This window comes from Schistocerca cancellata, chromosome 2, assembly GCF_023864275.1.
Source record: "Schistocerca cancellata isolate TAMUIC-IGC-003103 chromosome 2, iqSchCanc2.1, whole genome shotgun sequence".
In the NCBI taxonomy this organism is placed as follows: Eukaryota; Metazoa; Arthropoda; class Insecta; order Orthoptera; family Acrididae; genus Schistocerca; species Schistocerca cancellata.
In genome coordinates this window covers 1149861726-1149885140 of record NC_064627.1, presented here as the reverse complement: position 1 = coordinate 1149885140, position 23415 = coordinate 1149861726, and the positions used below count along the sequence as shown (strand labels likewise).

General features: G+C 41.1%; 1 protein-coding gene across 2 annotated transcripts in view; it reads left to right on the top strand.

Annotated features, from left to right (window-relative positions):
• Positions 1-23415, top strand: part of LOC126163187 (ATP-binding cassette sub-family C member 4-like) — a 310113-nt gene that overhangs the window by 256452 nt on the left and 30246 nt on the right. For both annotated transcript variants that reach the window (XM_049920140.1, XM_049920139.1), the window contains exons 19-20: positions 319-489; positions 12392-12519. In XM_049920140.1, the coding sequence (XP_049776097.1) occupies positions 319-489; positions 12392-12519 (299 nt within the window). The remainder of the gene's footprint in view (positions 1-318; positions 490-12391; positions 12520-23415) is intronic.

The window sequence follows — 23415 nt, the reverse complement described above, 5'->3', positions numbered from 1 at the left end:
GGATGTAAGTTTTTCATATGAAGTTGTGATAACCCAAAAGTGTAAAAATATTTTTTCCTGTTTTTCAGTATTTATAGAAGTTAAACTGAAGACAAAAGGTGACTTGTAATGCATCTGCACTATGCTAGAAGGCCACACATGGTCTTATTTACTTAAAGCTTTGTTTGTAGTTCACCTCCAGAAATGTTTTATAGTCTATATAGTTTAAGTTCTGGTATGTTTTGCTGTTAACTTTCTCTGAAACTTTGAAAAATGATGCCTCATGGGGAACAATGTTTATAAATGAACCCAGTATTGAGCAAAGGGATCATGTTACAGGTATTCCAGCTGGTTTTGTTGGTCTCGCCATCTCCCAGTCATTAATGATCACTGGTCTGCTTCAGTATGGAATTAGGCAGACAACAGAAGTTGTTAATCAGATGACAGCAGTAGAAAGAATTCTTCAGTACAACAACATTGAGATGGAGGGTCCATTTGAATCAGAGCCAGGTAATAAAATTAACCAGTGATCAGCTCTGTAATTACCTTTTCTATAGCATGATGTTGTTTGTATGTGTTCTTATTTACTTTTTGGGTTCTGATTTCCGACTTTCTTAAGTATCTTACATTATTATTGAGAAAATATTAGCCAACATAAACAAAGGTTGTTCAATATTTGTTTGACTTGTCCTGTAGATTCAGATGTGGGGAGACAGTAGACTATTCCATGTAAGAATGCAGTCTGACACACTCGTACTATTAAGCAGTCACAAGTTCAGTGTATATACATCTTGAAAAACAGTAGCAACAGTGTTGTATGCACCATGCAGCTATAAGCTGAAAAACAAATTTCAGTAATTAACAGAATCAAGATATGACCTCTGGTTTGATATATCTAATACATCTTAGAAATGATGTTTACAAGACAACTAGAGATCCCGTTAGTCTACAGCATAGGTGAAAGTCCATAAGTGATGGAACAGGACTTGTGTCTGTGAACTTAGATGAATGCAAGACTGAACATAACATAATGCTTGCATTATGTCTGTCAGAGTGATGTTTTTGGATTGATATTTTATGTGTGCTGTTTCATCACATGCCGTTCACAAGGGTCCATTCCATGGTCTGTATATTGCATATAACATTCACTAAGCTTTCTTGAAAACTGATATCATCAGCATTCACAAATGCCATTTGTTCTGGCAGTCATAACAGTAATTTTTAAATATATGTTGTAATTAAAAATTTTATTGAAAAGCAGGTGATGGAATCAAATGTAATTACATTGTTTGGCATCAAATACAAGACAGATACTGAAACACCATACATAAATTTTAAACAAAGTGAACCTCTGCCTTTAAAATCATATGGTCAGTAAGTTATTCCTATATACAATAATCTGCTATCAGAAATGAAAAGCTTGAAGTCTCTGGCACTGTTTACTGGAGACTCAAAATCCTTCTTCCCAGGCAATGACTCTGTACTGGCTTTACATGATTATGAGTTCAAACAGTTTTGAAATTACCACATTCAGGAACAAGTTTCATAGTACCTGTTTAAATAAATGTTTTCAATAGATATGTTTTTTTGAGAATCTCAACATTATCGTACATTTAAGTAGAAAAGAAGTCATATTACTTATTTTTGTAGGTTTTTTTTGTGTGTGGATGCATGTTTGTGTCTTTCTTAATCCCACAATTTCCATATATCAGACTTAATATCAAACAACTGAATATACAGAATGAAATAAAAATAATTTTAAGGTGGTTAGATTCACTCAACACATAGAAGAGGCATTGGGCAACAGACAGGTGGACAGATCCTTCTTCAGATACAGGAAAACACACAAATTAACACACACACACAATTCACACACACATGGCCACTGTTATCTCCGAACCCCAAGGACCAGGTGTGTGTATGAAAGTGTATGTGTGCATTTTTCTATGTATAGCGTAGTTTAACTTTAATTGTACTTTTAAATAATGTTTCTTTGTCCTCTATGTGGCAAGTAGCAATCTGTCCTATTTCATATTACTGTAGATTTGGTACAGTCACACAGTAACCACACTGACGTCCATGTCCAAAAGTGGGGTTGTCAGTAAAGTATAATAATTAACATGAAAGCACTTTTATTACCAACACCCATATACAGACAGAACAGAAATGAACACCTGGATGGAGGTTACTGCTGTTTATACAAACACCGAATACTGCAGAATATGCAAACATTACAAACATAAGTAAATTTGAGAACCTTCCAGAAATAAATAACAAATAAATGCTGTTGGTCAGTTTTGAACTGGCAACCCACAGCATGCCGGGCGGTGACACTAATCACTACACCACAGTGCATACAGTATGGCCTGCAGGATTGCTCCCTCTCATGGAGAAACAATGGCCTGCTGTTCCACAAGTTCTCACTGGAGCCGACTACACCATTGCTTTCTGGCTGTTTTTTCACATCCTCTTCACTATGATGAGCATCCTGTGCAAACTTTGCTTTTGTCGAGTGGGTCTTCAGTTTCTTTGAACTAGAAGCCCCGACATTAATCTGTGCCTCGGAACTGTAGCAGGGTTTCTTATGGAGGACATGGACGACATTTCTGAAGGGTCATCATCCCTGGCTTAATACACTCCTGGAAATGGAAAAAAGAACACATTGACACCGGTGTGTCAGACCCACCATACTTGCTCCGGACACTGCGAGAGGGCTGTACAAGCAATGATCACACGCACGGCACAGCGGACACACCAGGAACCACGGTGTTGGCCGTCGAATGGCGCTAGCTGCGCAGCATTTGTGCACCGCTGCCGTCAGTGTCAGCCAGTTTGCCGTGGCATACGGAGCTCCATCGCAGTCTTTAACACTGGTAGCATGCCGCGACAGCGTGGACGTGAAACGTATGTGCAATTGACGGACTTTGAGCGAGGGCGTATAGTGGGCATGCGGGAGGCCGGGTGGACGTACCGCCGAATTGCTCAACACGTGGGGCGTGAGGTCTCCACAGTACATCGATGTTGTCGCCAGTGGTCGGCAGAAGGTGCACGTGCCCGTCGACCTGGGACCGGACCGCAGCGACGCACGGATGCACGCCAAGACCGTAGGATCCTACGCAGTGCCGTAGGGGACCGCACCGCCACTTCCCAGCAAATTAGGGACACTGTTGCTCCTGGGGTATCGGCAAGGACCATTCGCAACCGTCTCCTTGAAGCTGGGCTACCGTCCCGCACACTGTTAGGCCATCTTACGCTCACGCCCCAACATTGTGCAGCCCGCCTCCAGTGGTGTCGCGACAGGCGTGAATGGAGGGACGAATGGAGACGTGTCGTCTTCAGCGATGAGAGTCGCTTCTGCCTTGGTGCCAATGATGGTCGTATGCATGTTTGGCGCCGTACAGGTGAGCGCCACAATCAGGACTGCATACGACCGAGGCACACAGGGCCAACACCCGGCATCATGGTGTGGGGAGCGATCTCCTACACTGGCCGTACACCACTGGTGATCGTCGAGGGGACACTGAATAGTGCACGGTACATCCAAACCGTCATCGAACCCATCATTCTACTATTCCTAGACCGGCAAGGGAACTTGCTGTTCCAACAGGACAATGCACGTCCGCATGTATCCCGTGCCACCCAACGTGCTCTAGAAGGTGTAAGTCAACCACCCTGGCCAGCAAGATCTCCGGATCTGTCCCCCATTGAGCATGTTTGGGACTGGATGAAGCGTCGTCTCACGCGGTCTGTATGTCCAGCATGAACGCTGGTCCAACTGAGGTGCCAGGTGGAAATGGCATGGCAAGCCGTTCCACAGGACTACATCCAGCATCTCTACGATCGTCTCCATGGGAGAACAGCAGCCTGCATTGCTGCGAAAGGTGGATATACACTGTACTAGTGCCGACATTGTGCATGCTCTGTTGCCTGTGTCTATGTGCCTGTGGTTCTGTCAGTGTGATCATGTGATGTATCTGACCCCAGGAATGTGTCAATAAAGTTTCCACTTCCTGGGACAATGAATTCACGGTGTTCTTATTTCAATTTCCAGGAGTGTATGTGACATCTGACAAGCAATGAAAGATATGATCTGGCTCATAGTCCCACTTTCTGCATAGGCATAAAAATCCACACAAGGCTCCTGGTCTGTATGTCAGTGGCCGGTGCTTGGTGTTACAGCACTCTTGGTCCTTCTCCTAGGTGTCAAGGGTGTGTATGTGAGCCATCAGTCATGATTCTTTGGTCCAGAAGATTGGGTGTTCCACATAGTCATTCTGAGTATTGTCAGGTTGAAACATATGTAGTGTATCTTTTGTATTTCAGTCTCACGACTGTGGAGCAAAAATAATGGTGTGAAGCTGGCAGTGCCTCATTTTGCAGTGTTACGTCTGTCATGATGGGCGGTATTGTACCTCAATCTCTGTGTTCAGCCTCAGCATACAATGAAAGCATATCTGACAATGTCTTATTAGAGTGGCTGTTGGTAGTATGCAGTTGCCATCCTGCGGGTGACATTGCAATGTGAAATTACCTCTGATAATTGTCTCAACTACAAATCTTTTCTGTGATTAAAGATCATCACAGGGGTGCTTTGCACTTCAAAATGATATTTTCTACAAGGTATCTAACCATTTTCAGAGCTTTGGCACTCAGCACAGCATAGTGGGTGAGGCAGTCACATCAGACTATTATCCTGTTTGTTGACTTCAAGAGCCTCCTCAAGAGCCTTCACAAATCCCATGTTGCAAGATGTTAGAGCAACACAGAAAAATGTCAAGATAACTGGTCATACATGAGCTATGATGACGAGTGACCATTTCTGCCCCATTAGATCACAGTTTCACTTATTCAATGTTCCATTTACTAATTGAAATTCTCCTTTTGTCATTCCCTTCTTTTTAAAGTCTTCTGTGGTTTCCATCAATACTGGATCTTCCCTCTGTTTAGCAGCAATGTCATTTAATGCAGTGATGACTGAGATTTTGTCCATCCTGTTGTGGTTCACTAAAGGATTCCATGAAAGACAGTTGGCATACTTGTGTTTACAGTGATTTTTGTATATCACTGTGACAATGTACTCCTGAAGCATCGATATCCAGCTTATGAGCTGTGTAGAGAATGGTAGTCTATCATTACATTCAATGTTATATGACTGGATCTTGTTGATGGACTGAACAAATGTATAGTATGCTTTCCTGATTGTAGAGTAGTTAATCTCAGACTTGAAAACTACTCTGGCAGCATAAGCTATCACCTTTTCAGCACCCTCCAAAATTTTTACCAGAACTGCATGTATCCTATAATCATTACTGTCAGTGCAGTACACAGAGGTGAGGAAAGTCATGGCATGGCGATGTCCACATACACAGGTGTACATGTACACAAGGCATAAAAGAGCAGAGCATTAGTGGAGCTGTCATTTGTACTCTGCCCATTTGTGTGAAAAGGTTTCCAACATGATTATGGCCACACAGTGGTAATTATCAGACTTTGAATGTGGAATGGTAGTTGGAGCTACATGCTGGAGACATTCCATTTTATAAATTATTAGGGACTTCAATATTCCAAGATCCACATTGTCAAGAGTGTGCCAAGAATACCAAAACCGAGGCATTATCTCTCACCATGGACAACACCTCGGCCAACGGCCTTCACTTGACAACAGAGAGTAGTAGCATTTGCCTAAGATGTCAGTGCTAACAGGCAAGCAACATTGTGTGAAATAACCACAGAAATCAATGTGGTATGTACAACAGATGTATCTGTTAGGACAGTCCAGTGAAATTTGGCATTAATGGGCCATGGCAGCAGACAATCTATGTGACCACCTTTGTTAACAGCACAACATCACCTGCAGTGCCTATCCTGAGCTTGTGACTATATCAGTTGGACCTCTACATTTACACCTACATCTATACTCTGCAAATCACCATGAGGTGTATGTCAGAGACAACTGAAAAACCTTGACCTGGTCAGATGATTACCGATTTCAGTTGGTAAGAACTGATGGTAGGATTTGACTGTGGCGCAGACCCCACGAAGCCTTGGACCCAGGTTGTCAACAAGGCACTGAGTGAGCTGGTGGTGACTATAATGGTGTGGACTGTGTTCACGTAGGTCCTGTTGTCAAACTGAACCAATCATTGACTGGAAATGGTTTATACTGGGAGACTGTTTGTGGTTATTCGCGAACCTCATGTTCCCAAACAATGATGGAATGTTTATGGATGACAATGTGCCATGTCATCAAGCCACAGTTGTTTGTGATAGTTTTAAAGAACGTTCTGGACAGTTTGTCTGAATGAATTGGACACCCACATCATCCAACATGAATCCCACTGTAAATTTATGGAACATAATCGACAGGTCAGTTTACACACAAAATCTTGCACCAGCAATAGTGTTGCAATTATGGGTGGCTGTAGAGGCAGCAAGATTCAATATTTCTGCAGGGGACTTCCATAATTGATAAGTGCTTTGCTCCTTTCAAGCAGTCTAGGGTGTCATCAATACATGACAGAGGCCAGCCATCTTTTTTCATGATTTTGTTGAGTCATCAGCAATCAATGCAGAAACACTATGTCTCATCATTTTGTTCATAATGGCCACAAGAGAAAAACAAGGACTCTGAAGATTCAGTGATGTTGTCTTGCAACATTTTCTCCACTTCCTTCCCGATTACTTATTATTCAGCCAGTGATACATTATGTAAGCGCTGGCTAGTTGATGAATGATTCCCAGTGTTGATATAATGCTTTGCCATGTGCCAATTGCTTAGTCTTTTTTTCTGTCTGTATTTGAAAGCTTCTGAAAATTGGCATCTGGAAAATGGCTAAGATTCTCCAGTGTTGTTCCCCAACCAGAGTCTATTATTGGCAGTTCAGTAGCAGCTTCCTGCATTGTCTGCAGTGGTAGCAGAACACGATTCGGTGTCAATGGCACTAAGTAGCGTTTTCTGAACTGGTTCAGCTGTTTCTACATACATGCTTTTGAGGATGAGTTGTTGCTGTTCATGACAGTTAGTAATCTAGAGTTGTCCTCGACCATCTGCAATGCTTATGATCATTGCTGACATGTAGATTTCTTTTGTGAGCTTAACTAGCTTTTTGGAAATAACAAAAGCTTTACAGTTTAACTGAGCATCTAGATTGACAACTGGGACTTGGTTCATTGATGATGGTGGGATAACAACATTTTTAATGGCAAACAATTGTCCACTGCAGTTTTTGTTATGTATGCTTGCTGGAATAATCTCATCAATCTGGAGTCTTGATCTTACAGTCTGACTCCTTGTGATGCTTGGAAGAATGAGAAAAGCATTATAACAACATTCTCATAAAGTGAAAAATTCAAAGGGCTTGTGTTCTGTCATTGACAGTTATTCTTGCAATACATGTTCCTGTCATCTGGGTCTGTTTTCAATTAGTGACTTTCAGCACAATTACTTTCATATAACGAAACATAGTCTCCTGTTGCAATGATAAGCATTCAGCATCATAGAAAAAAGGAAGCTCCTGAGTCAATTAGCACCTGCATAGGTTGGTTGTCGATTATGATGTCAATGAGATTTTCTGACACTCTGGTGAGTGCCATCCATGGAGAATTTTCACCTGTGGCAGCCTTACCTCCCATTTAGTTTTCCTGAATTTAGCAGCTAGGTGAGCAGCTGGTACCTCTGTATGGTAACAGAGAACAGCTATGGCACATTGGGGAACATACTTGTCCAGTATACAGTGATCAGCTTTGTCCCATAGATCAGTTACAACAGTCTACAGTTGATCAGCATGAATATAACTGTTGCGATGGTTGATACCTGGTGGCATTGTAATCATCAAAAAATTATCTTCTTTCTCCACAGCAGCATAATGTACACATGTTAGGGGTAATGTGTTCAGCTAGTAATCTGTACATTTTGGATCCTGGGTTCAAACCTTGACACTGCTTAAATTTTCAATAAAAATCATCAGCAATGATAGGTGAAGACTTCCTGTATAAGATGTCATCTTCATTCTGTCAACAGTCTTGTGGAAGAGGGAGGAGGAGCAGACAGAGATTCAGGGAACTCTCTTGTCCTAGGGGTGGGAAATGGCCCCTAAAATACAGAACAATCAGCAATGATCAACAGCATGAAGATGCAGAAGGCAATGGAAACCACCACAGCATTAAAGAGACATAAAGTATATCCACAGGATATGTGGCCTGTAAATGAAAAAGTGTCTTGATGATCTCCTCAGTGGCAAAATATTCAAGACTAATCCCCTGTTGGATCTCCAGGTGGGGACTGCCAAGGGGTGAAGACCATGAGAGAAAGACTGTATAACCAATGAAAGATTAATATTCTACAAATGGGGGCATGGAATGGCAGAAGTTCGAATAAGGTAGGGAAGCTAGAATATCTAGAAAAGGGAAATGCTAAGGCTCAATCTAGATGCAATGGGAGCCAGTGAAGAGAAATGGGAAGACAAGGGTTGATGGTCAGGTGAGTAATGGGCAGCATCAACAGCAGCAGGAAATGGTATAATGGGAGTAGGATTTGTTGTGAATAGCAAGGTAGGGCAGGAGTGAGTTACTGTGAACAGCTCAGTGGTAGTGTTGCTCTCCCCAGAATAGACAGCAACCAACACCCACAACAACAGCACAAGTATACATGCCAATATCACAGACAGAAGATGAACAGATAGAGAAATTGTATGAGGATATTGAACAGCTGATTCAGTGCGTAAAGGGAGATGAAAATCTAATAGTCATAGGGTTGGAATGCAGTTGTAATGGAGGGAGAGGAAGAAAGGGCTGTGGGAGAATATGGACTTGGCACTAGGAATGAGAGAGGAGAAAGACTAGTTGAGTTCTGCAGTAAATTTTAGCAAGTAATGGTGAATACTCTGATTGAGAATCACAAGAGGAAGAGGTATACTTGGAAAAGACTGGATGATACACCAATATTCATTAGATTATATCATGGTCAGCCAGAGATTCCAAAATCAGATATTGAATTGTAATGCATAGCCAGGATCAGACATAGTCTCAGATCACAATTTAGTACTGGTGAAGAGCAGACAGAAATTTAAGAGACTAGTGAGGAAGAATGAATGCACAAAGAAGTGGATATTAAAAGAAAGGGCAGTAGCATTAAGAGTTCAATGGTAATTCCTCTGCTAAATGCAGAAGAGAGGGCGGATAGGTGGAAAGAGTATACTAAAGACCTCTTTGAGCTCTGAAAAACTTAAGATCAAATAAGGTGGAAGGGATAGATAAAATTCAGTGGGAATTTCTAAATTCATTGGGAGAAGTGGCAACAAAACAAGTGTTAATGTTGGTGTGTAGAATGTATGAGAGTGGTGATACATCATCAGACTTTCAGAAATACATCATCCACCCAATTCCACAGATAGCAAGAGCTGACAATTGTGAGAATTATCACAAAATCAGCCTGATAACTCATGCATCCAAGCTGCTGATAAGAATAATAAACAGCAGAACAGAAAATAAATCCGAGGATCTCTTAGATGATAATATAATCAGTTTGGCTTTAGAAAAGGTAAAGGCACCAGAGAGGCAGTTCTGATGTTGTGGTTGATATTGTAAGCAAGACAAAAGAAAACTCAGGACACTTTCATAGAATCTGTCAACCCAGAAAAAGCATTTGACAATGTGGAATGGTGCAAAGTATTCAAAATTCTGAGTAAAATAGAGATAACCTACTTAAAGATGGGAAATATATAATATGTACAAGAACCATGAGGTATCAGTAAGACTGGAAGACCAAAATGAAATGCTGTTCAATTTATACGTTGAAGAAGCTACAACAGAAATAAAATAAAAGTACAAGAGTGGGATAAAAATTCAAAGTGAAAGGATATCAGTGATAAGATTCACTGATGACATTGCTTTCCTGAGTGGAAGTGAAGAAGGATTACAGGATCAGTTGACTGGAATTAACAGTCTAATGAATATGGAATTTGGTTTTGGAGTAAATTGAAGAAACACAAAAGTAATGAGAACTAGGAGAAATGAGAATAGCATGAAACTTAACATCAAATTTGAAGCTCACAAAGTAGATGAAATCAAGGAATTCTGCTACCAAGGCAGCAAAATAACCTGCAATGGATGGAGCAAGGAGGACACAGAAAGCAGGATGGCACTGGCAAAGAGGGCACTCTTACTGGGCATCACATGTAGCTCATAATTTGAGCAAGAAATTTCTAAGAATGTATGTTTGGAGCACAGCATTGTATGGTAGTGAAATATGGCATACTGGAGCAGATGAGAATTTAAGCATTTGAGAAGTGCTGCTACAGAAGAATGTTGAAAATTAGATGGACTGTTTAGGTAAGCCATGAGAAGATTCTCCACCGATGTGGTGAGGAAAGGAATATATGGAAAACACTGACAAGAAGAAGGGACAGGATGATAAGATGCATGTTAAGAGATCAGGGAATAACTTCCATGGTGCTAGAAGGAGTTGTAGAGGGTGGACTCTGCAGAAGAAGACAGAGATTGGAATACATCCGGCAAGTAATTGAGGACATTTGTTGCAAGTGCTACTCTGCGATGAAAGGTTGGCACTGGAGAGAAATTTGTGGTGGGCCGCATCAAACCAAATACAGTGTGCTCAGAGCATTCACTGTAGAATCATACAAGGCATGATGTATTCTGTTCTCCAGATGTCTGTTCTTCTGTGGGGCATTATACTTTGCAGAGGAGTTGGTTGTACATGCATTGATCAGATGTTGGGTTGTTGACTGCTGTATAAGTCCGAGTTGACCAAGTCCAATCTTCCTGACTTTTACTTATGGCAAAGATTCATGCTAAAGTTTGACAGACCTCTTTATCAAAATTATCTATTACATGTTAACAACAGGGTCAACATTCATTGCAGTTATCTCTCACTTTCTTGGTTTGACAGTCCTGCTGCCATAAAATCTCTTCTCTTACAACTTATCATATGAGAGAGATGGGTCTTGGTAGTCTTCCATAACAGCCATAGGGACCACATTCACCAGTTGGTCATAGCTATTTCACTCAACACACATACATAAATGTACTCTCTCTCTCTCTCTCTCTCTCTCTCTCTCTCTTCTGTTCCATGCCCTCAATGCACTGGCACCACTTGATGCATTTCTCTGTTGATGTAACATCCTGTACCAGAAGAGGTTGCTGCATGTCATCAGTGACTCTTTTCATCAAGTGTTAGATTTTATTGGCTTCCGTTATTCTGTTACATTTGGATTCATAATGTGGCATAATGCCAAAAATTCTGCATGTAAGACTGTGTCATTTCTTCATGTCATCGGGCCCTGATTTTCAGTTGTTCTTCCACTAAGCAGACTTGCTACTGATTTTTGCCTAAAGTTTTCTTCAGTTTGGCATGGAATTTTCTGCAGCTATTGATCTTCTCTTTGTTATTCTTGAACTACTACTGGGCTATGCCATACAACTAAAAGTACACATTTGCCAAACACATCATGTCATCCTACGTCTCATATTTGGCAGCGTGGTCAAATACTTTCAGCCATTTTGTCATGTCCTGTCTAGTGTCTTACAGCTGACTTACAGGTGGTTTGGAATCTATTGGTGTTTTAAATATACAGAACTTGGGAACAGTGTGCTGCTTGTATTCGGTTCCTGTCTATGTAGGCAGTGGCTTTTACTTTGCCTGATTGAAGCCATAGCTACGTAGATGTTTTGAAGTACCTGGTGTCTCCATCAAACAATGTCATGTCATAATTACAAACAAATCCCAATCCAGAAGCAGGGTGAAAGCACGTTTATTACAGACATCAACATACACACATAACGGACTGAACTCTTGGACACAGAGTGCTGCTGTTTGTACAAACATCAAACATTTCATAATATGCAAACATTATAAAAACAGTAAATTTTGAGAATCTTTCAGAATACTAAATAACAAATAATTGTTGGTGGTCAGGTTTGAACTTATGCCCTGCAGTACCTTGCAGCAGTATTAATACTCAGTTGTTCACTGATAATAGAACACAGTAGCAATACTTCTAATGATAGGAAACTGGATCATATCTTTTGTATAAATCATGAAACACATTTTTCCAAAGTTTTAAAACATGAAAATCCTGATATTGTTTCTACTATTCATTCTTTTGGCTCCACACTTTTAAGAACTTTCAGTTCTTGTGGAATGCCTTTTATTAGAAATTTAATTGTTTTGTAATATGAAGAATTAGTGTCTATATTTCAGTGTTATGAACAAATATCTGGTTAGCTTTTGGAACTATTATGGTATGTGATGGCATTGTTAACCAATTTGCAGTAGATCACTCATTTCCTGAAAAATTCTACTTCATTAAGTACTGGCTACCAAGGATCGTGCTACTGGATGATATTAAAATTTCAAAATAAACTGCAAGGTTATCATTTGCCAATATGTTTTCAGGAACGAAACCACCTCCAGGATGGCCAAAACAAGGTGCGATTAGATTTGAGAAACTATCTCTTCAGTATATACCAACAGATCCACCAGTTCTCAGAGGTCTAGACTTCAGTATAGAACCTGGACACAAGGTAAGTTGAAGTCTCATGAGAAAATCACTGTAACAGTATTCAGCTATTTGGAAGAATAGTTAAGAACACTGAGTGGCCAATATTTATTAATCTACATTTAAAGAGTGTCACCGCTCAGTGTAACAACTGGTAATATTGCATACACCATTCTACATTTCAGTAGTCATATAAGGCTGATATTTTCCTAAAGACGATGCCATTGTGGTCCAACGAACTGAGACTGTTACTTTTATTTATTTATTTTTATCCATCTTTCAGCATTAACATGCAATCGATCTCGTCAGAAGAATTACAGCTGTTTGTACATTATGTTTTACATAACAAAATATTACATGGTAAAAATATAGCAGTGTTATACCCTATTAGCTTATAACTGCCCCTACACCCATATCTATACATGACAGTAAGCCTTAATTTATCAATAAATTAGGTCATCTTTACATCATCATCATCATTTAAGACTGATTATGTCTTTCAGCGTTTAGTCTGGAGCATAGCCCCCCTTATACAGTTCCTCCATGATCCCCTATTCAGTGCTAACATTGGTGCGTCTTCTGATGTTAAACCTATTACTTCAAAATCATTCTTAACTGAATCCAGGTACCTTCTCCTCAGTCTGCCCCGACTCCTCCTACCCTCTACTGCTGAATCCATGAGTCTCTTGGGTAACCTTGCTTCTCCCATGTGTGTAACATGACCCCACCATCTAAGCCTGTTCGCCCTGACTGCTACATCTATAGAGTTCATTCCCAGTTTTTCTTTGATTTCCTCATTGTGGACACCCTCCTGCTATTGTTCCCATCTACTAGTACCTGCAATCATCCTAGCTACTTTCATATCCGTAACCTCAACCTTGTTGATAAGGTAACCTGAATCCACCCAGCTTTTGTTCCCATACAACAAAGTTGGTTGAAAGATTGAATGGTGCACAGATAACTTAGTCTTGGTACTGACTTCCTTCTTGCAGAAGAGAGTAGATCGTAGCTGAGCGCTCACTGCATTAGCTTTGCTACACCTCACTTCCAGTTCTTTCACTATGTTGCCATCCTGTGAGAATATGCATCCTAAGTACTTGAAACCGTCCACCTGTTCTAACTTTGTTCCTCCTATTTGGCACTCAATCCATTTATATTTCTTTCCCACTGACATTACTTTCGTTTTCGAGATGCTAATCTTCATACCATAGTCCTTATATTTCTGATCTAGCTCTGAAATATTACTTTGCAAACTTTCAATCGAATCTGCCATCACAACTAAGTCATCCGCATATGCAAGACTGCTTATTTTGTGTCCACATATCTTAATCTCACCCAGCCAGTCTATTGTTTTCAACATATGATCCATAAATAATATGAACAACAGTGGAGACAGGTTGCAGCCTTGTCTTACCCCTGAAACTACTCTGAACCATGAACTCAATTTACCGTCAACTCTAACTGCTGCCTGACTATCCAAGTAAAGACCTTTAATTGCTTGCAAAAGTTTGCCTCCTATTCCATAATCTTGTAGAACAGACAATAACTTCCTCCTAGGAACCCGGTCATATGCCTTTTCTAGATCTATAAAGCATAGATACAATTCTCTGTTCCACTCATAACACTTCTCCATTATTTGCCGTAAGCTAAAGATCTGGTCCTGAGAACTTCTAAGAGGCCTAAACCCACACTGATTTTCATCCAATTGGTCCTCAACTAATACTCGCACTTTCCTTTCAACAATACCTGAGAAGATTTTATGCACAACGCTGATTAAAGAGATACCTCTGTAGTTGTTACAATCTTTTCTGTTTCCATGTTTAAAGATTGGTGTGATTACTGCTTTTGTCCAGTTCGATGGAACCTGTCCCGACTCCCAGACCATTTCAATTGTCCTGTGTAGCCATTTCAGATCTGACATTCCACTGTATTTGATGAGTTCCGACTTAATTTCATCCACCCCAGCCGCTTTATTGCACTGCAATCTATTGACCATTTTTTCCACTTCCTCAAATGTGATCCTATTTCCATCATCATTCCTATCCCATTCTACCTCGAAATCTGAAACATTACTGATCGCATTTTCACCTACATTGAGCAACTCTTCAAAATATTCCCTCCATCTGCCCAAGGCATCCACAGGATTCACCAGCAGTTTTCCTGACCTGTCCAAAATACTTGTCATTTCCTTCTTACCTCCCTTTCGAAGACTGCATATTACACTCCAGAATGGTGTTCCAGCAGCTTGACCCATACTCTCCAACCTGTTTCCAAAGTCTTCCCACGATTTCTTCTTGGATGCTGCAATTATCTGTTTGGCTTTGTTTCTTTCTTCAACATAACTTTCTCTGTCTACCTGGGTTCTGGTATGTAGCCATTTTTGATACACCTTCTTTTTCCTTTCACAGACTGCCTTGACTGTATCATTCCACCAATGTCCGCCGCTCGTGGTCTCGCGGTAGCATTCTCGCTTCCCGAGCACGGGGTCCCGGGTTCGATTCCCGGCGGGGTCAGGGATTTTCACCTGCCTCGAGATGACTGGGTGTTTGTGTTGTCCTCATCATTTCATCATCATCCGGGAAAGTGGCAAAATTGGACTGAGCAAAGATTGGGTAATTGTACGGGCACTGATAACCACGCAGTTGAGCGCCCCACAAACCAAACATCATCATCATCATCATTCCACCAAGCTGTTTGCTTCATCCTACTTTTACACACTACTGTTCCAAGACATTCTTTAGCCACTTCTAGTACTGTGTCCCTGTACCTTGTCCATTCCTTTTCCAATGACTGTAATTGACTACATTCAACTAACTGGTACCTTTCTGAGATCGCTGTTATGTACTTTTGCCTGATTTCCTTATCCTGAAGTTTCTCCACTCTTATCCTCCTACATAAGGACCTGACCTCCTGCACTTTCAGCCTCACAACCCCAATTTCACTGCAGATTAAATAATGATCAGTGTCATCAAAGAATCCCCTGAATACACGTGTGTCCCTCACAGCCTTCCTGAATTCCTGATCTGTTATTATATAGTCAATGACAGATCTGGTTTCCCTGCCTTCCCAAGTATACCGGTGAATGTTCTTATGTTTTAAAAAGGAGTTTGTGATTACTAAGCCCATACTGGCACAGAAATCCAAGAGTTGTTTCCCTTTCCTGTTGGCCTCCATATCCTCTCCAAATTTACCCATAACCTTTTCATACCCTTCTGTTCGATTTCCAATCCTGGTGTTAAAATCACCCATGAGCAGAACCCTGTCCTTGTCCTTTACTCTAACAACTACATCACTGAGTGCCTCATAAAAACTATCCATCTTATCTTGATCTGTCCCTTCATAATGCGAATATACTGACACAATCCTAATTTTCTTGCTAGACACTGTCAAATTTATCCACATCGGTCGTTCGTTTACATACCTTATTGCAACTACGCTGGGTTCCATTTCTTTCCTGATGTAAAGCCCTACACCCCATTGTGCTATTCCTGCTTTGACTCCTGACATGTAGACCTTGTATTCTCCCACTTCCTCTTCTTTCTCACCCCTTACCCGAATGTCACTAACAGCTAGAACGTCCAGCCCCATCTTACTTGCAGCCTCTGCCAGCTCTACCTTCTTCCCAGAGTAGCCCCCATTGATATTAATAGCTCCTCATCTCATTACCATTTGTTTGCCAAGTCGTATCTTAAGAGTCCCTGGTTTGTCAGTTAGAGGTGGAACTCCATCACCTCAAAAGGTCCGAGGCATTTTGCTCTGATTGTTGCCAGCATCATATTTAAAGTACCAGGGAAGCAGGTTGCTAGCCTTACTTGCCCCGAGTCCCATTGGATTTTATCCCTAACGGCTGAGGGACTAACCGGTGGATTTGGTAGTCTTAGGTCATCTTTACAACTACTCTTAAATTCTTCTATACTATAAAAGGTATTTTCCTTCATCAACACTTTGGTTTTAGTTTTGAAAATATCCAGTGAAACCAATTGAGCCTGTATGGGTAAAGTGTTGAATAATTTTATGCTTATGTATTCATAGATAGATTGGGTATTCTTAAGCCTGGTTGTGGGTATATCAATCATATTTGTTTGTCGAGTATTGTGTTGATGAACAGATTTCCTTATGGTGTAGTGGTTCAAGTTTTCTTTTATGTTTAATAGGCAACAATATATGTAAAGAGGTGGGACTGTGAGAATTTTTAAGTCTTTAAAATATGGTGTACACGAGGTCTTGTTGTCAGTGATTCCATAAAGACGTCTAATTGCTTTTTTCTGCCAAGTGAAAATTTTTTTGGCTCCTGGGAAGTTACCCCATAAAATAATGCCATATTGCAGATGGCAGTGAAAGAAGGTGTAGTATGAATGAAGTAATAAGTCTTGTGTAACACAAGTGTGTAGTTTGGCTAATAGGTAGATAACTCATGATAACTTTCGACCTACATAATCTGTATGTATGTCCCACGTTAATTTCGAGTCAACGTGTATTCCTAGTAGTTTAACAGATGATAACTCAGTGTTACTGTTTGATAGACTGAAGATTAACTTGACAGTCTTTTCATGGTTCATACTTAACTCATTAGCTTTAAACCAGATATTAGACATTTTGAGATATTCTTCACTTTCCTCCTTCAGTTGGTTTATATACTTTCCTGAATTAGCTAATGTCATGTCATCAGCACAGAGGATAGATTTACAGGGTAAGTTACTCGGAACGTCATTCACAAATAATATAAATAGTAAAGGGCTAAGCACTGAGCCCTGAGGAACAACTCGTTTTATACTTAGAGTCTGTGACTTTTGGCCATTATGCTTTACAATTTGTTTTCTATTGATGAGGTATGGTTCAATTAGTGAGAGTTCCAAGTGTTTGATTCCATAGCAACACAGTTTATCTAATAATAATTTGTGGTTAACTGAGTCAAAAGCCTTACTCAGGTCAATGAAAATGGCTTCAGCAGATAATTCTGACTTGAATGAGCTTAGTACAAAAGAGATAAGGTTTTCAACTGATTTGACTGTTGATAAGTTTGATCTAAATCCATACTGAGAATCATTTAATATATTATTGGCTGATAGGTGTATGCATATTTGCTGCATTATGCAATATTCTATTATTTGTGAGAGAATAGGCACAAGTGAAATTGGTCTATAATGATTGATATAGGACTTGTCACCATTTTTGTAAAATGGTATGACAACTGTCTTTTTGAGACATTCTGGAAAGTGTCCACTAGAGAGCATCCAGTTTATCAGTATGCAAAGAGGATATCTACAATTTTTTTCATTACAAAGTTTGACAGGCCATAAACATCTTCAGATCTGGAGTATCCTAATATAGAGGTTGCTTTAATTATATCAATTACTTGTACTTCTCTCCATTTACAAGCTGACACTATATTTGTAATGTTTTGTTGAAAACTTCTGCCAGATGTGCTGTGAGCAATAGGTGTATGTGTAAAACTGGAATTCTGGTTGCCCTGAGATGAGGTGCTAAGTTTGGCAGAGTTGACAAAAAAGTGATGGAAATCATCATCAGTGATGTTAGTAGCTTTGTGTTGTCTTTATAGTTCATACCCATACCTAGCTCTGCTTTTATTACTTTCCATGCAGCCTTACATTTATTGTGTGATTTTTTAATGAAATCACCATTTGCCTTACACTTGGCTATTTTAAATTCAGATCCGTATTTTCTTTTCAGGTTTTTGTAAGTTTCTTTATCTACTGCTCCCTTTTTGACCTTATCATGGCAAGTAATTACCAATAGTCCAGTCTTTGTAATTGAAGTGAAAATCACTTCTGTAAAGTTGAGTGGCTAGGTTTCCTGACTATTTTGTTTTTTTGTTTTTTAACCAGTGGACAGCATGTATGGAAGATTTCAGAAATGATTTTGAGGAACGTGCTGAAGGCTTCATCAGCATTTCTGAAGGACTGTATGACTGAATTCCAATCTATAGACTTAAGTTCCTCTCTATATTTGCTAATATTTCTATCTGTAAATAGTCTCACACACTGAGTTTGTTCCTGGTCTTCTTTCGGTTTTACAGTAATTAGTCTCACCCATATACCTCCATGGTCCAACAGGTAATCGACATTAAATAAGCCTTGCTGAAAATCACATTTGTATACATTTGTTATCAGACTGTCAAGACTGGAGAAATGGCTTGTAGGACTTTCATTAGCACAAAAGAGATAATAGGATGTTAACATATTTACTAAATTAACATTTCTGGCTGTCATTTTCCTAATATCTATGTTTAGATCCCCAAAAATTAATATTTTGTATTTAGTATACTTCTGTATACTGATTGCATGTTTTTCTAAACATTCTATAAATTGTTCTACATTACTTTCAGGAGTGTGATATAAAGATACAGTTATGAGCCATATACTAGGTATAATCAAAGCAGCTGCTTCAAAAACATCTTTAATACATAAGTCACTAACCTCAAGAACAGAAAATTTTAAGTCTAGATCATTGCTAACTTATATGGATGAACCCCCATAAGATTCACTGGGTCTGCAGTAGTATGTAGCTGTAGTCTATAGGAAAGTAGTATCACATGAAAGTTGTGAACAAATCAATGAGAATTTGCAGAAAATTAATGTGTGGTGTAATGACTGGCAGTTATCTCTCAATATTAAAGTGTAACCTACTGCATATAACAAGGCCAAAATCCCCATTAAAGTGTGAGTACAAAATAAATGATCAGTCTTTGGAAGCGGTAACATCCGTCAAGTATCTGGGTGTGACTATTCGAAATGATCTCAAATGGAATGATCAGATTACACAAGTAACGGGTAAGGCAAACTCTAGATTGCGGTTTATTGGTAGAATCCTGAAGCGATGCAGTCCTTCAACAAAGGAAATAGCTTACAATACGTTAGTTCATCCAGTCTTAGAGTATTTTTCATCTGTATGGGACCCTTACCTGTTGGGTCTGATTCAACAGATTGAGAAGGTCCAAAGAAGAGCAGCAAGATTCGTGACTGGTGCATTTAGCTATCGCGAGAGCATTGCAAATCTCATAGAAAGTTTGAAGTGGGACACACTTGCAGATAGATGATGCGCTAAACAGAAGGGGCGGCTCACTACACTCTGAAATCCAATCTTCACCAAGGATGTAGAGCATATATCATTACCACTGACTTTCAAATTGCGTAATGATCATCATTCAAAGATAAGGGAAATAAGAGCTTGTATTGAGGCTTTCAGACAGTCGTTTTTCCCTCGCGCGATCCGCAAGTGGAACAGAGGGGGGCAAATATGACTTAGGCACAAATTGAGCCCTCCGCCACACACCGCTAGGTGGCTAACAGAGTATATATGTAGATGTAATTTGAAACCTGATGGTACATACAGTTTTATATCTTCTTCCTTTAACCAATGTTCGTTTACACATAAAATCATTCTTTCGTTACTTTTTAATAGTATACCAAGCTCATCAGCTTTATTTTTCAGAGACCTGACATTTAAGTGTAGAAATAAGATACAGTGTTTGTCACAGGAGGGGAGGAGTACAGTTTTATGGGGCAATGGATAACATTTAATTGTTTTTCCAGCCCTGGAATCTCTGTTAGGTGGTGGTTGGAATTCCTTGGAATAATCCATAAAAAATCTCCATTTCTCTTTGGTAATTTTTTGGGTCTGCTTTTGCTTGAGACATGGTTGGAAGTTTGTTTCACTTCACTGTCAACAAGTTTTATAGGAACATGTTTTCCCAAATCCAACTAATGAGTTATTTGGATATACTTTACTGATAGCTCAATGTACAAGATGATTAACACAGAGGAGAGGATACAATTGTGTCTCACTCCTTTCACAACTGCAGTTTCCTGTCATTTTCATCTCTTATACAGCATGTAGTACCCCTTCTTTTCTAGATTTTTGTAAGTGACATGAAATATTAAACAATGGAAACTCAACATTGGATTATCAATAATATAAGGAAAAGCATAGATTGCTACTTACTGTAAAGATGACACATTGAGCCGCTGACAGGCACAACAAAAAGACTGTTACAATTTAGCTTTTGGCCAAAGCCTTCTTCGGTAAAGAAAACACACACACACACACACACACACACACACACACACACACACACACACACACACACACACACATTCATTCACACAAGCAAGCACACCACATGCCTAAATGATCACACTACCTCAGGAGCTTGGACTGGCTTCCCCAAATTCAAAGATAATTCTGTTCACATGATACATCTATTGTGTGCAAGCATAAATTATAAATATAATGCAGCTTGCGTTACAAATTAAATAATTGAGTTCCTCAAGGAAAATCATTTTAGTGCCAGCACCAAGGAAATAGCAGTGATTGATTTTAACCCCACTCAGTTTTGCATTTTCACTGTCTGTCAAACAAACTGCCTAAAAATATATTTGCAATAAATGTGCTTAGCAAATACTGCAATGATACCCTTGCACTGTGGACTGCTTATCATTCATTGCTGTCATCCAGTACAAATTATGGAATAGAAGTGAGGGAATATGGAACAGTTGTAGGTAAACAACTAGGATTCTCTCAGATACAGATTTATTCACACTTCGCTTCTACACAGATACAAGTCCGGAGGGTAACTCTCGTTAGCGTCCAACATCCTGCCCAAAGCCTTCTCCTCAAAGATAGCACACTTACGCACTGAACAAATATCGATATTTATGGCGCTCTATGCCACAGAGCCTGACCCCCCTCCCCCTCCCACTGCACAGAATGGAGTATGTCCCTGCAAACAGGGGGGGGGGGGGGTGAGAAGTTAGGAAGGTAACGTACAGTTCTTCTGCATCAGGCGGAAGTGGTCGACTGGTAGGAGACCGGGGGGTGAAACCCGGTACGTCGACGGCGAAGTCAGCAAGCGACGCCGGCGGCGGAAGACGACGTCCCGTCCTGGAGTGGAGGTGTAGCACTTCGTCAGCCGGCAGGCGGAGAATCACCTTGCCAGAAGGCCTAACAAAGGCACGCAAATTGCCACACGCAGCACTTCTGCTCAATTTAAAGCGGCGCACCACACGAGATTCTGCACTTCCTCCCTCAACATTGTCACACACGAGTACCACACACACCGTATCGCCATCTACGACAACAGATAATTTATGTATGTCATCAGGGTGTACATGTGTTGTGAATTCTTGGGTGGCACCTGTACGAGCAATGGTAGGGAGGCAGGGAGGTGTGGGAAAGCCACGGCAGGGGGAAGCATCTGCTAAGAGGGGGGTTGCAGGTGCACTGGACTGCGCAGGAGACAACCTCGGGCGAGCAGCTGACAGACGAGGGAGCGTGACCGAAGGCAACGAGGAGCCAGCGTGGCTTGAACGGTGTGACAAAGAGCTGTCACACGAAGATGGTAACACAATGGTAGAATCCGAGTGGTTGGCAGTTCGACTGCGAGAGCTGTGAGGAGTGAACCCCCGAAAAGATTGGCCACTCGAATTAGATGAACACGGAGAAGGAGCAGTGCTCGGCAGAGAAGCACACTGTGGAGAATCGATACCCGAGTTCATGGTATGGGAAGATGGATGGCCGCTCGAAGCAGGAGTGGGAGAAATAGGGGCAGAATCAGGGAGGTTCACCTGAGGCTCAATGAAAGCTGGTTTCACTCGGTTGAGTGAGACCATGGTTACAGAGTCTTTTATGAGGAGATCCATGTTATTCTCAGAGCATTTGACGACCTTGTAAGGACCTGTGTAGGGCGACATAAGCGGGGCTTTGACTGTCGTCTCTGGGAAACACGTAGTCACAAGAGTCTAGCGTGCGCGGTACATACACGGGCGGAGGTGTATGAGCAGCCGGAGGTGGCGGCTGAATTTTGCTGCAGTGCAAGCGCACCCGCTCGAGAAGTGAAGGGAGTTCAGAGGGCCGTGGAAGTGGGGTCGGAGTGACTAATTCTCCAGGCAAAACCAGAGGTTGGCCATACACAAACTCGGCTACGGAACCCTTGAGGTCTTCCTTGAAAGTCGCACGAAGGCCAAGAAGCACGAAGGGCAGTGCCTCTGTCCATAGTGAGTCATGGCAACGCTGGGCAGACTTTAAGGTGCGATGCCATCGCTCGACAAGCCCATTGCTTTGGGGGTGGTATGCAGAAGTATGAATTTTGACAATACCACACATTTTACATAAGTCAGAGAAAACTGAAGACTCGAATTGTCGCCCCTGGTCAGTGGTGAGGTAAACAGGTGAGCCAAATCTAGAGATCCACGAATCTAAGAATGCTCGACTTACTGTCTCAGGGGTAATGTTCGGAATAGGCACAGCCTCAGCCCACCAAGTCATCCTGTCAATAGCTGTCAACAAGTAACGGAAACCCTCGGAGGGGGGCAAAGGGCCTATGAGGTCGACATGAACGTGGTGAAACTGGCCTGGCGGTTGGCCAAAACAGCCAAGGGGTGGAGAAGTGTGCCTGGAAACTTTGTTCTGTTGACACACCATGCATGCCCTTGCCCAAGACTGACAGTCACGGCGCATGTCTCTCCAGACAAACCGTTCAGCTACCAGACGGGTGGAGGCTTTGACACTGGGGTGTGCTAATGTGTGTAGTTTGCCAAAGACCTGGCATTGAAGGGGCTTAGGAATGAATGGCCGCAACGTACCAGTCGATTCATCACACCACACTAAGTCAGATATGCCAGGGAAAGTAGAGCGTACCGGTTGGAGAGAGGAGCTGTGGTCTGAAATTAACTGCACGGTATCGGGGTCTGCCGATTGCAACCGAGGTAGGTCCGTTAAGTCAATTAAGGTTGTGACAGCATCAACACGCGAGAGAAAATCAGCGACCACATTGTCCGCTCCTCGGATGTAGCGAATGTCATTTGTAAATTGCAAGATGTAATCGATGTGACGAAAGCGTCGTGGGGGAGGATCAGCCGCAGGATTTTTTATGGCAGGAACCAACGGCTTGTTATCAGTGAGC